General features: G+C 49.4%; 1 protein-coding gene across 1 annotated transcript; it reads right to left on the bottom strand.

The window, feature by feature from the left end:
- Nucleotides 1-6,649: 6,649 nt before the first annotated feature.
- On the bottom strand, nt 6,650-8,785 carry VRTN (vertebrae development associated). Its single transcript, XM_046647102.1, has one exon. It carries the CDS (start codon nt 8,783-8,785, stop codon nt 6,650-6,652), a length of 2,136 nt encoding a protein of 711 aa, XP_046503058.1.
- Between the last annotated feature and the right edge of the window lie 5,369 nt (nt 8,786-14,154).

Here is a 14,154-nt window from a genome sequence, read left to right as displayed (position 1 = left end):
CCACCTGAGGTGAGGGGTCAGGGACGGCCTGAGTGCATGACATGGCTTTGATTTGAAGGACTGACAAGAGTCAGTTATGTAAAGGTCTAGGGAAGAGAGTTCCTGGAACAGAAGCGACAAGGGATGTCATAAGCATATCTGGGGGCACTCCAGCACTTCTGGTAGATTTGCAGGATTTGCCAATTTCTGTGGTCTAAATAATCCATCGTAGCCAATTTCAAGCTACCAACGTAACAGGGTAATTTTTAGGAAGCTTGTATTTTAAATGGTTTCGGGCCTCATCAAAGTGTCAGGGCAAAATGGTTGTATCAAATTCCTGCTCATTTGGGGTTTTTCCCAGCTCCGGGCTTTTCATGATCGTCATCCCACCCTCCCTCACTCACCCCTCAAGGGTGTGCGTAGGAGTCTTTTAAGAGGCTCTTCCAGAAATCCTTCCCCAATTCTCAAGCAGAGGCAGGCTTGCTCCTTCGTGCCCCATAGCATCATTACCTCCCTGTCACAGCTCATAACATAGATCAAGGCCCTGGTTCGAGAGACTGACTTTGAAAACCAAAGTCTGATTGCATAGAAATGTCTTTCAGTGGCAATTTATGATGGTAAAAGAGTTCTGTCTTTATCTCTCTAATAAAATGAATTAAAATTATCATCTAAAAACCTAAATGAAGACATAAAATTGCAAATGACACTCACTGGACCTCTGAGAATCCTCGAACCTAGGATGGAGAACCAGTTATATAGTCAATGTTTATAAACGACACCAGGCACGCTAGGTCTTCCCGAGCTTTGTAACCTTCCTCTCCCGCACCTCCACGCCTCAACAAATGTGGACTGAAGGAATGAATGAATCAAGTAGCAAGTATCTTGAAACTATCAGCCTCCCTGCTGTCCCCACGAAGGTGAGGCCTGAGGATCAGCGGACCCCACAGCCATCAGCACCTGTCCTGGGTACTGCACTGCAGCCTAGCTAGGCCCCTCTCCATGTCCCCCAACTCTGCCCAAAGTCAGGGGGCCTAGAAACTGAGCTTGCCTGACGGTCAACAGACACAAGCCACACAATTGCATTGGCATCCCTTCTGAGTAAGGCTGGGCTGAGGGCAGGTGGGACACAAACCCACTCAGGCCTGGGCTCTCTCCGAATACCTCCCCAACTCCAACAGCCTGTGCTTTCTCTCCTCCCGGACTCTGGCCTCCCACCAGCCTGCATCCTGGGGGCTGCAGTGTGGACCAGGTGAGGCAGCCCTCCTGTCCTCTGCCATCCCATGGTCTCCTCAGGAAGAGGGTGATACATGAGCAGCTGCCTGCCCCATCTCCACCTGGCTGTCCTATCTAGGTCCCCCCCCCCCCCCCCGCAACCTCTCTCTGCCTGGCAGGGAGGAGCTGCTAGAGTTAAGCGGATTTCATGTTATTTTCAAAGTCATTTTCCATGGAAATTTTTTTTTTATATCGTTAAACCTACTTTCTGCTGCTCCTCATCTCCTAAAAGCTTCCTCCTCTTCCATGAGATAAACCAGTAATGGCAACGTTTAGGAACCTGCTAGTGACACCCTACAGGCAGCCTGGGGTGTCGCTAGCCAGGGTTGGGGACAGGAAATCACACTAGAACCTTCCTGCTAGAAGTCAGGCCAGTGAGCTGGGCAGACAGCACCCGGGGCCAGAGCAGGCTCCCCATGCACACAAACCCCAAGCTTTGCTTCTCGGCCTCCCAGCCCTGTCCTAACAACTGCCTTTGTCAGATGCCTGTCCCTCAGCTTCCTATCCTCCCGTGACAGCCACCAAACTGGGGTGTTTTACCGCCAATGACCAGGGTCGTCTGAGGAGCAATTGAGGCATTTCCCAGAGACCCCATGCAGCCTACACTTCTCAAAGAGTTGGCCCTAAAGGGGGTAAGGACGAGCTATGAGATGCCAAAGCCAGCATACGCTTCCTTGTGACGCCAGTGCACTTTTTTGTACATCATATTGTGTCAGACCACAGGTGCCAGTAAACCGAGCCCTTTTCAAGGACAAGAGTTGAGGTCAAATGGCTCTGCATCCTCAGCTTACAGACCAGGGCTGAGTCTACCATGGGCTGCTGGATAGGAGCCTATTACATCTGCCAGAACCTTCTGTGAGCAAGACTGATCCAGTACCTCAGCCACAGATGATTGAACCAGACTCACGCCAGCAAATGGACTCAGATGTGACCTGGCATGAGAGCTGTGCTCAGGGGAAAGGATGAGGATGGCCTGGACCAATCAAATTCTCTTCTCTGTGATAATCCAGCAGTGTGGAACCATGTGAAGCCTGCAATGTTTCTAGGGTCCTGCTGGGATGGAGATGTGGGAGAGAGAAAATTCTAGGATGACACCCAGCTTTCTGAACAGTTAAACTGATAACCTGATGCTGGCAGCAATCAGGGTAAAAATTACTTGAAGAGCAGGTTGGTAGGGAGTGGGGGAATGAGCCCAGATTGGCAGTTGGTGAGATTGAGGTGCTGGTGGAATATACAGGAGGGCAAGTTGAGATGGAGGTGGATGCTCAGGGCCCAAGAGCCACCCAAGGGCCTGAGTGCTGGATGCCAGAGAAATATTTCAGGAGCAACCTCATGCATCAAGGTAAAGAAGATGCGGGCCGGCCCCATGGCCGAGTGGTTAAGTTCATGCGCTCCAATTCGGTGGCCCAGGGTTTCACTGGTTCAGATCCTGGGCACGGACATGGCACAGCTCATCAGGCCACGATGAGGCAGCATCCCACATGCCACAACTAGAAGGACTCACAACTAAAAATGCACAACTATGTACTGGGGGGCTTTGGGGAGAAGGAAAAATTTTTAAAAATTTTAAATCTTAAAAAAGAAAAAAAAAGATGATCACCAAAATATAGGACCCCTGCCTCCAGAGGATAAATATATAAACATGAATTTTTTTTAATTGTTCACATTTTACCTGATTTCTTTCTCAGGGTAAAGCTTTATATTCAAAATGTTTAGAACCAGTTGTCAGTTTACAACGGCACAGACTGTGAAGACATACCGCTAACCTTACATATTCTGTTTTCTCCCTTTATTCCCACATTGTTCATTTCACTGGAATTCCTTTATGAATCTGAGATAGAAAATGGTACAAAAAAATACAATAATTTCAACAAACGTCAGCTTCAAAATCAGCATTAAGTATTCTTAGCAAATATGGTCACTGCTTAGGTATTTCTGCTTTTCTAAGCAGATTATAAAGGAAATAGCTTCTCTACACAAGAATAACTTAACCATACTTATAAAACCTTTTCCAGACCAATAAATATTGACATTTTTATTTTTTTTTCCAACAGAGACTAAAGTATCTCCCTGTGGGTTTGGGGCTCAGCGCTGGCCTCTGACAAAAGGACCTTTCAGTCTTGGGGCAGGAGTGTCTTCAGTCCAGAGGGTAACCTTGAGCAAGAGTCTCCTTGGACATTAACTTCCTCCTAGAAGACCAGAATTAGATTCCCAGGGGTTCTCACACTGCACGTCATTGTTACCAATAGCAAATGCTCATCTAGCACTTGCTATGAGCCAGGTACTATTCTATAGGCATTACTGTAATACTCGTTTTACAGATGGAGAAAGAGGCCCGGCAATGTTAAATAACTCGCCCTTGTGTGTATACCGCCTCTCCAATGCCCATGTTTAGAATCAGTAGGTCTGGAATCCACACTCCTAAGAAGCTCCCTCGAGGGACTGCCATCCAGGTGATTTTTAGACCCCATTGTGACACACTGCTCCAGGCACCAGATCTGCTCTGGTTCTGGGAGCGCAGGGGAGCATACAGGAGAACCCCGAGCCCCAACCAGGGAGGTTCTCAGGAAAAGGGTGGTGCCACCCTCTGACTGCCAAGGCAGTAAAGGGGTAGACTGGGGGTTAGAAATAGCTAGATAGGGCCATGCCTACTGGGAACCCAGAGATGCTGTCTCTTGCTGCACCACATTGCCACCTGCTGGCTGTAGGTGGCCATCTCAGGCCAGGTAAGAACATTACTTGTCCAATCCCTTCACCAGATGTTAAGGGACTACCAAGTGACTACATTGTTTGGGGGTTCAGTGGAGACGCCACAGATCTTGAGACAAGCCATGACAATGCTGCATGGTTAGCACTATGGGAGGTGGCAGTAGGTAGTGGGGAAAAATGAGCTAGAGGTAGGTAGGAACCAGACTGGTAGGCCTCCTTAGAGTTTGGATTTTGTGCTAAGAGCAAAGGGAAATCCAGCATGAGTCAGATTTAGGTTTCAGTAAGATCATTCTGGCCTTTGTTGGGAGGATGTAATGGACAGTTTGAATGAAGGCAGAATCAATTTGAAAACCATATGAGTATTGGGATGAGAGCAGCCACTGGCCTAGATTAGGGGGTGGCCACGGCGATGGAGAAAAATGGGCAATGAGAAATATTTAGGAAGTAGGATTGATTAGGTCTTATAAAACTAAATCCCAAAGGATAACAACAAGAAAATCCTAGTGGCCCCATTTCATTCATTCCTTCTTTTGACAAATTATAGCACCTACTATGTGCCAGGAACTAATTTGCCTGCTGAGAATGCAGTGGTGTAAGCAAGTCAGGAAAAAGTCCTGCCTTTCATGGAGCTTATGTTCTAACATAAGGGGGGAGGTGGGGAAGACGGGCAGCAGTGGGGCGGTGGCGGGAATAATAAGCAAACAAACAAGAACATCAGATGGGAATAAACGCCACGTAGAGAATTTTAAAGGGTGATGCGATAGTGATTCTGAGATCTGAATGGTAAGGATCCTGCCCTGTAAAGATGAGAGGGAAAAGCATTCTAGACCAAAGGAACAACGCAAAGGCCCTGACAGCAGAAATAAGTGTTGCACGTTCCGATCAGAATCAGCCAGTGGGCTGGGGTCTGCTGGGTCAGTCAGGGGCCAGGTTAGGAAGGCCTTTGTAAGGCAGCGTAAGGGATTCTAAGAGGGAAGGGAAGCCACTGACACATTTTAAACAGGAAAGTGATAGAATCAGATTTCGCTTAAAGATCTCTCTGGCTGCTCTCTGGAGAATGGATTGTATGGGGCAAGAGTGGAAGCAGGGAGACAGGTAGGATGCCGAGATGTGGGCCAGGTGGGATGATGATGGCAGCAGCAAGATGGGGAAGATTCTGGGCATACTTTGGAGGCAGAGTCAACAGGACTTCTGATGGATTGGATATGGGGATGAAAAAACAGCAGAACCAAGACTAACTCCCCAAGACCATGAGGATGACAGCCACTGTAGGAAAGCTGGACAGGAGGAGAAAGGGCCCAAGAGAACTCCTTCCCCACTGATAACACATCCCAGCAAAGAAAGGCCTGGCCTTAAAGCTCAGCCCCACTGGAGGGGACAGGCAAGTTAACCACTCTGGGGCTCAGTTTCCTTGCCCGTGACTGGGCCTTGCCTGCCTGGGCACACGGCCAGAACTAAATAGAATGAATACCTGACACAGACTTGACCCTCGTGCTGGCCTGGGCCCTGAGCACACTTAGTGGGGCAGTTTTCTCCCATTGGTGGGAAGTATCTTTCCGGGCAGCCATAGCCTGGCCCCCAGCTGGAAGAGCACCTAAGGTCACTTCTAGATCCAATTCTAAGCAGAATTCCCAGAGTAATCCCTTCTACTCCTCAAGCCCTGGACCTGGGACCATCCCATCAAAAGAAGTGGTCACTCTCAGTCCCCTTAAACCAAAAGGAAATGTGGGAATGGGCAGTCACATCCTGACAAAACAAATACCAGAGACCATGGGCTGTGGGCACCACAACACTTTATTTCTTTGGTTTTCCGACTTCACTCTTGGACAATGCAAATTCAGTCTCTCACCTGCCTGGCTGCTGTATGGTCCCTCACTGAAGATAGGACACAGTCTGTGAGGAGAGGCTCTGCACAAAGACGGGGGGTCGTCAAGAGCCAGCCAGGCTGGCAGAGGACTGCAGGGTCCACAGCAGATGGACCAAGCTCCGGTAAGCAGAGACTCGAGGCCCTTGCCCCTTACCACACTCCTTGCAAGGGACAGGCCAGCCCCTCAGTGATCCAGCTCAGGGCCCTCCATTAGAGGCCATCCTTGATTCTTTCTATACATCCCTGCTTCTGCTCATGCCGAGCCTGGCACCCTCTCCCTTGGGGATGTCAGACAGAAGCCATTGCCCGCTCCACACTTGATGGCTAATGTTCCTTTGGGAAACATCTTGAGTAAGGATGGTGCCAACCGCCAGAAGGAACTGAAGACATATATTTGCCCAGAGGGACAGATGGCCATACTATAATATTCCTCCCGTCCCCAGGAAAAGCTGAAAGCAGCTTTAGCTAACCAACCCCCCTCCAGACCACCACACACATGCAGCTTCCAACACCAGCAAGGGGGCCCAGCCAACCCACTTAAATCAAAACAGAAAACTAAAACCAAGACTCAATAAAAGTAAGAATGGCAAACAACTGAAGTGAACATCTCTGGTCCTGCAGCTCTCCACAGGAGACCAGATGGCTGATTTCTGGCTCTCTCTGCCCTGGAGCCAGGAAACAACACAAATCTGCCCTTGGATTCAGGATAGACACTGTGGGAGCAGGAACAAATGACATCCTGGCCAAGCCAGGGAGCAACTCAGGTCCCTGACCCTCTCCAACCTGGTCCCCCTTCCTCCCAGCTCCCTTCACACCTCCCTGTCAGCCATCAACCAGGGTGAGGCCATCATAGAGGGCGCGCTTCCACATGTAGTAGGTGGAGCGGGCAGTGAAGGGGAAGAGGGCACTGAACTCCTTGTAGGAGGGGAAGCTCTTGGACTGGAAGCGCTTCTGCAAGAACAGCTTGGCCTGGGCCTTGAACTTCGTGGTGGTGAGCATGTCCATCACCAATACTTGGCCGTCCCGGCCACCCGCCACTGCCACCGCAGGACGGCTAGACAGGGATCCACTGTGGGGCTGGCCCTGGGCTGTGGCCGCCCCTGGCAGGACCCCCTCTCTGGAGGGCCCTCCCTCAGCCTTCCCTGGATCCTCTCCTGGAGAAGCCCCCACCTTTGGGGTCCCTGCAGGTGGGGTCATGGCAGCTGTCATGTTCCTGCCAGCTTCTTTCTCCTGCTTCTCCCCTGCCTCCTGCACCCCTGCTTTGCCCAAAGTGGAGGCCTGCACCTGAAGTTTGGACAGGCTTCTGGGCCAGCCCCGGGCAAGACTCTTCCAAACCCAAAAGGCAGAGGGTGACAGGCTAGGGTAGCGGAGGCGAAAGCGACAGAAAGGAAGATGCCCACTCAGCACCTGCTTGCGGGCAGCCCTGCGCAGACGCCTCTGCCAACGGGACAAGGGCATCCTCAGGGGCAGGAACTCCCGGGGGGCAGGTGGCCCCTCACCCATTGCTTTCGCTGCCCCCTCTCCCACCTCACCCTTCCAAGGGAGTAGGGCCTCCTCCCCAATAGACGTAGGCTGGGGACTCCCAGCCACTGGGAGGGCTGGTGGCGGCTTGAAGGTGGGGTTCCTTCGGAGGGCCTTTCGGCGCCAATTGTAGTAGGTGGACCGGGAGATGCCAGGGAACCTGCGTTTGAAGCAGCGATAGGGTACCAGCGTATTCAGGGAGATGCAGTGCTCCAGGTACAACTTGGCCCGTTGCATTAAGACCATTCCAGGGCTTGACACGGCCAGTGAGGAGCATCCGAGCCCCTCGACAACCTGCTCCTCTGGCAGCTTCTCCAGCTCCTCCATCGCCAGTGCCTCCTTGGGAGCAAGGGCCTGGCAAGCACCAGAGCCCAGCAGCTCGTGCTTCCAGGCGTAATAGGTTGAGCGCGAGATCTCAGGGAACCTCTGGAGGAACTGCTGCAGAGGCACGAGGCCCCCACGGTGGAAGCTGTCCTGCAGGAAGTGCTTGGCCGAGAAGCGGGTAGCCACCTTCTGCCGGTGCTCCTGGGACTGCCGCCGCCAGCGGTAGAAGGTGCTCTTGGTGACACTGTAGCGCTCACAGAGGTGGGAGTAGCTGAGGCCAGGCTCCCGGTTGAGCAGCTCCAGGGTCTTGGCCGGTGGCGGCAGTGGGGCCAGAGCTGAAGGAGCTAGGGCCGGGCCGGTAGTACCTTCAGCCTCCACCTCCTCCAGCCCCACCACAGGGGCAAAGTACTGGTGGCGGAAGAGGTGGCTGGTGAGGGGCTGGCCAGCCCACATGATGTGCAGTGTGGCAGGTGTGTGGTCACAGCGGCGGGGCCGGATGACACGGTTAAAGTAGGGCCGGATCTTGAGGTTGCGCATGGGGTAGATGGAGTAAATATTGCGCTGAAGGACAGAGGCGAGGGCGTACAAGTGCCACACATTGGAGAAGCTGCTAGGAAAGCAGGTAGCTTTGACATCCGCGTCGAAGATGGCCTCCAGCGTGGCAGACGGCAGGCTGGTCATCTCAGGGGACTCCTCGGAACACAGGGAATAGCGCACGGCCTGCAGCATTACCTTGGAGTCAATCATGCCCTGGAGGTAGTAGTGTCTGTGCAGCAGCATCTCCACCACAGTCCGGGCCCGCAGCTCCAGGCTGAGGCCTGCGTCACCCCACAGCAGCATGCTGACCGCCTCAAAGAGCAAGCTGCCCTCGCCCTTGCACATCAGAGGCAGCATGTTCCGGGGAGCATCCTCTGGATACAGGCTCAGGGCCACAGGGTCCACCTCCAGCACCTGGGGGCCGGGGCCCCCCTCCCGGCAGGTGGGGAGGGTGAAGGAAGACAGGACCTGTTTGGCCTCGAGGGCAGCACCCACAAGACCCTCCAGGCCCTCGGACTCCACTGCCTCTTGCAACTCCTGCAGCACCTGCTGCACCAGCTGCTCCCGAGATTTCATCCTATCAGGGCAAAGAACAGAGGGCAAAGGTCAGGACATGGTACCCAGATGACACCCAGCAATGGTGCCCTGTCCAGTCCTGCACTTTCTCCCTCAAGATAATGTCCATCCACTCCCATTCCCCCAGAGCAAATAACGGCTAAGTGCCTCCTGGGGTCTGTTTCATCACTCAACATACTGAGGAAGAGCTTAGTCTCCGGAGCCTGGCTTTTGGTTTGGCTTCATTTTCGGCACCTGGACAGGGACTTGAACCCTGGACCTTCAGAGTCTAGCTTTGAATCCTGGCTCTGATATTAGCCTGGGCAAGTCACTTAACTTCTCCTTGCTTCTGGTTCCTTTTGTGTAAAATGGGGATAATAATAAAAATATCTGCCTTATAGTGTTGTTGTGGGCATAAATGAGACAACGAGAATAAAGGATGGAGAAGAGAAACATATACACACACACTCTTATATATCCAGGCTGAGAGGAGTTCCTGGCACATAGTGAAGTACTACGGAAGTGTTAGCTATTATGGAGTGTTAACTAATACTATATATTATGTAATACAGTTATAAAAGCCGTACCTCTGTACCTGTTAAACGCTTACAATCACATAGAGCTAAAACCGGTCTGCCTTTCCCTACAACAGTGATTCTCAAGTATGGTCCGTGGACCCTATTGTCCGTGGAGTTCCATGAGACTTTTTCAGGGGGTCTGCAAGTTAAATTATTTTCATAAGAATACTAAGATTTACAAAGATAATTTAACCCTAAGTTATTATTTGCCTTGTTCACTGTGTTAACATTTGAGTAAAACTGTGGCACCTTAGCACGAACTGAGGCAATAGCATCAAATTGAGTCATTAAGTTCTTCACCCCTCTGTACTTGCAGTTAAAAAAAAAAAAAAAACTAGTTTCACTCAAGAATGTCCTTGATGAAAACAGTAAAGATTATTATTTTTATTAAATCACAACCCTTATATACATGACTTTCCAATATTGGGAGTGACAAAATGGGGAGTACTCCTCCAGCATTTCTGCTGCATACTAGAAGCGTGATGAATGTCTCACACGGACGATTGTTTGGGTTGTACGATGAACTAACCACTTTTACCACGGAATATCATTTTTACTTGAAAGAAAGATTGAGAGACATTAATCATTTAGACTTTGGTATATTTGGCAGATATTTTCTCAAAAATGAATAAGGTGGCCTGTCACTTTGAGGAAAACTACTATTTGCCACCAGTGAAAAATTTTGAGCTTTCACTTGAAAATTAGAATTTTGGAAAACCTGTATCCACTACAGAGAACTTGACAGCTTCCCAATACCTAAAGACTTTTCTGATGGGATCAGCAGTGACACAAACAAATGCCACGTTTTATACTGTATAATGGAATTGTCAACATTTGAAGATCTGCAACACACAATGAACTGTATTTCCCAAATAACCAATGAGAGATGTTACAAAGTCACGCAGGGAAAGATCCACCCAAAGTATAAAAGAAAGCAATGGATTTTAATATAATCGGGTACAAAAAGTACGTGGGTATTGTTTCAGATTCTACATTACAACTAAGCTTTGAGAAACTGCTACTTGTTGAGTTTTGGGGTAGCTATCAAATAATATCCACTGAAAAAACTATCAAAATACTCTTCCTTTTTCCATCTCCATTTCCTGGATGAAGTTGGGTTTTCTTCATATACTTCTACCAAAACAATGTATCATGACAGATTGAACGTAGAGACAGACATGAGAATCTACCTATCTTTTATTAAACCAGATATTAGAGATTTGAAAAAAAAAATGTAAAAGAATGCACTCTTCTCACCAAATTTTCTTTGTTCTGGAAAAAGTTATTTTTCACAAAAACTGCTATTTGTTACTATGTAATGAGCATATTTTTAATAAATAAATTTTCTCAATTTCTGTTTTACTTTTGAATACAAAATATATTGATAGATGTAACCTATATAAACAACAGCTCTTCAGGGTCCTCAATTTTTAAGAGTATACCGGTTTGAGACCTGCTCCCCTGGAACAAAGAGTCTTACCAAAGTGCGGCAGCAGCCTAGCCACTGGGCTGACATAGATCTGAGAACCAAGATTTAATGAGCATTTACTATTTGCCATGCACTGTCCCAATCCTGACAGGCATCCTTAAAGGTAGGCACTACTATTATCCCCAATTTACAGGTGAGAAAACTGAGACCATGGACGTTAAGCTAATTTGCCCAAGGTTACACAAGCGGTGCAGCCAGTACTCAAAACCAGATGCTCCCTAGGGCCTATGGCTCATCTACTCCAGTTTAAACTGCCAGCCACCTTTTCAACACAAACTCATCATTCTAATTACTGGTACATTTTCAGTGTTGTATTGCAAAGCAAAGTAATATTCCTTCAATGAGAAAGATCATTATCCTTTCTCAGATCTTTGTTCTCCAAGTTCCATAAATTGCTTTCGACTAGCCTTAGGTTTAAAAATTGTGTTTGGGGGATCGGCCCCGCGGCCGAGTGGTTAAGTTCTCGCGCTCTGCTTCAGAAGCCCAGGGTTGGGTTTCACTGGTTCGAATCCTGGGCGTGGACATGGCACCGCTCATCGGGCCATGCTGAGGCCGCGTCCCATATGCCACAACTAGAAGGACCCACAATGAGGAATAAACAACTATGTACTGGGAGGCTTTGGAGAGAAAAAAGAAAAAAATAATAAAAAAAAGATTTAAAAAATTGTGTTTGGATGGAAACGTTTGTCACTTCATCTAACTGCACATTTAAAAGGATGTGTTTTGCAGACTTAAAAGGGATGTGTTTGAGTGTAAATTATGGTTCAATAAAGTTGAAAAAAATTTTTAAACACCAAAGGAATTTTACTTGATACGCATAAAAAAGAAAGCTTTTTAAAACTGGTCATTAGAATGACCTTTGGATCAAATTTCTTGGCTATCTTCTTTTAAATGTGTATATTATGACAAATCTGGCCCAACCTCTCACCAAATTTCTACTTGTACCATATTATTTGACCCTGTTCTTTTCTGTACTTTGTTACTTTTTTAAAAAAACTATTCGTTTTCTTTGGACTCAGGAGGGAAACTTTTATCGGTCCTTGGTAAAGTGAGCACGTCCATACACGACAAAAAATTGAGCCCCGAAGAACAAACTGTGTACACACAGAAGAGCTTTTCATTCTGGCAGACAACAAAGATGCTGGGTTTTTGTTTTTCTTGCGTATCACTTGTTGATCGCTGCCGTACAGCTGCATATAAATGAGCACTCTGCCAGATACTTCCCAAGCAAAATTATGAAGACAGCCACCACTGACCTACTGCTTCTTATGCCTTTAGTTTAGGTAATTCAACGAAAAAATAACAGGGAACAATTAATCTAAATTGTGTGGGTGATTCTTCCTGCCCTCCAATTCAATGAGCCTCCTTGCTGAGCAGAGTGCGGTGTTCCCTTGGGTGATTACAAGTTTCCGTGGGCCTTACATGGGGTGAGCATTTGGATTTCAGGCTTTTTAGAGGTAATTTTGCTTCTATGTGGTTCTCACCTTCCCTCCACGTGAGCTACAACTTCATCACACCTGCACCATCACTCCTATATCACACCTGGAGCAACGGAGGTTGGGCATTAAATTAAATAACTTTTCCAAGACCACACAGCTATTAAAGCGACAAAACCTAAGCCCTGACTCCAGAGCTCCCTCCTAATCACTGTTTAATTCCACCACCTAGGGGAATTCATCACCCAAAATGCTCATCAGCCAGAGGATCCAGAAACATAGGGATTCTTGGAGCTTTGGGACAAACCTGACCCTTGTACAGATAAGGAAATTGAGGTCCAGAAAGATAAAGTTGACTTGCCTGAATTCATGCAGCAGTATCCAGATAGCTTCCAACACAAGATCCAGATACACCACACTTCCTCCTGCACAAACCCCACCCCTCTCTACCTTACCTGTCCCACCCAACCTCTTTCCTGTCTCAGTCCCACCCAGCTCCACCTTCTCTCATTCCTTCCTCTTCCCCAAAGAGGTAAGAGGAGGTGTGAGTGGGTAATGCTCTGCTTCTGCTTTCCTCAAAAGCTGGCTGAGAAAAAGCAGCTCCCTGGATGCCACACCCACTCAAGTGGCTCTGATCGCCAGAGAACGGAGCAGTGAGGAAAGGCCAGAGGCTATATGGGGAAGCCAATCATCCTTAAGTAGACAACTGTTTGATGGGGTTCAGGTGCAACAGTCTTTTCAACAATGGCTCCCTGGAACGCAATGCAAAGCAGATCAGACAATTGCCAGGTGCATTCACGGAATGAGATGCAGAAAATGAGAGCTAATCTATGGGCTTTGCCCAGCTGGCCTTTCCTGGCCCCCACAACTCTTGGAAGGGATCTGAAAAGGCAGGAAACCAAAGAGGCAAGACCCCCTTGGATTATACAGGCTCTCCTGGCTTGAGGTTAGGAGGAAATAAAACAGCATCCACAGAGGGTCCAGCCAGCATCTTAGCATCTAGGAAGGACTCTGGAGTCAAGGAACGAATGAATGGACATGGGCAACTCTGCAGGAGACAAAGCCTCACCTTCAAGGCCAGCTTTCCTCCTCCCCCAGTCTCCTTGTTTCAAACAGATGGGGTCTTGGAGCCCAGGTCTGGCCTCTGTCCCTTGCATTTCAGAAGCGGTGAGCCAGGGCTCTATGCAGGGCGAGCGATCCGCTGACACAATGCTGGTAAGTCTCCTCTGACCTCTAGAACAAACTGCCTCCCCGCCAGCCTCAGCCTGGGCTCTGCATTTGCTCACCAAGGACCCCGTGTTCTCCCATCCCCCCTTTTCTCCCTGTCCCTCATAAAGTGGGCCCTTCAGTCTCCATAGTCAACCGGGCCCAAGAAGCATGAGGGAGGGCCACACAGGCCTCAGCCCTTGGTGAGATTAAGACTGTGGTAGACCAGCTGGCACCTCACCCAGCCTGGCTCCACTCCCCCAGTCTCGCTGGCCCAGCTGCCCCGGCTGCGTGCGCCCCCCAGCTCCAGGGAGTGCCAGCCATCTTGGCTCCCTCCCCGGTAGCCAGGAGGCCCAGTAGGAGATGGGTGTGACTTCCCAGGAACCTCCCACCACCAATGGCAGCCCGACTACCTAGGGGCACCAGGGTAGGGCCGAAGCCACCGAGTCAACCTCGCCTCTGGCTTGCAAGTTCAGCTGCTCTAGTAAACCACGTGCCTGGAAGGTAGGAAAGCGGGGAGTGCGGCCCATGAGGGGATGGCAGGCCACCAGTCGCCCCTGGGGGTGCCAGGAGAGGAAGCCGGCTGGTCAGGGGTATCTGAGACAAGGGACCCAACCTGGGAATCTCTGGGAGTCTGGGAAGGGGCCGAGGCCAGACCATTGTGTAGGGTGGAGAGGGGAG

The sequence above is a fragment of the Equus quagga genome, chromosome 20 (assembly GCF_021613505.1).
Source record: "Equus quagga isolate Etosha38 chromosome 20, UCLA_HA_Equagga_1.0, whole genome shotgun sequence".
NCBI classification, from domain to species: domain Eukaryota; kingdom Metazoa; phylum Chordata; class Mammalia; order Perissodactyla; family Equidae; genus Equus; species Equus quagga.
The sequence above is the reverse complement of the archived record's forward strand: the minus strand, read 5'-3'. Positions and strand labels throughout refer to the sequence as shown.

Bases quoted from the DNA above. Each gene is read 5' to 3' on its own strand.
- VRTN (XM_046647102.1), bottom strand. From the start codon at position 8,785: ATGAAATCTCGGGAGCAGCTGGTGCAGCAGGTGCTGCAGGAGTTGCAA.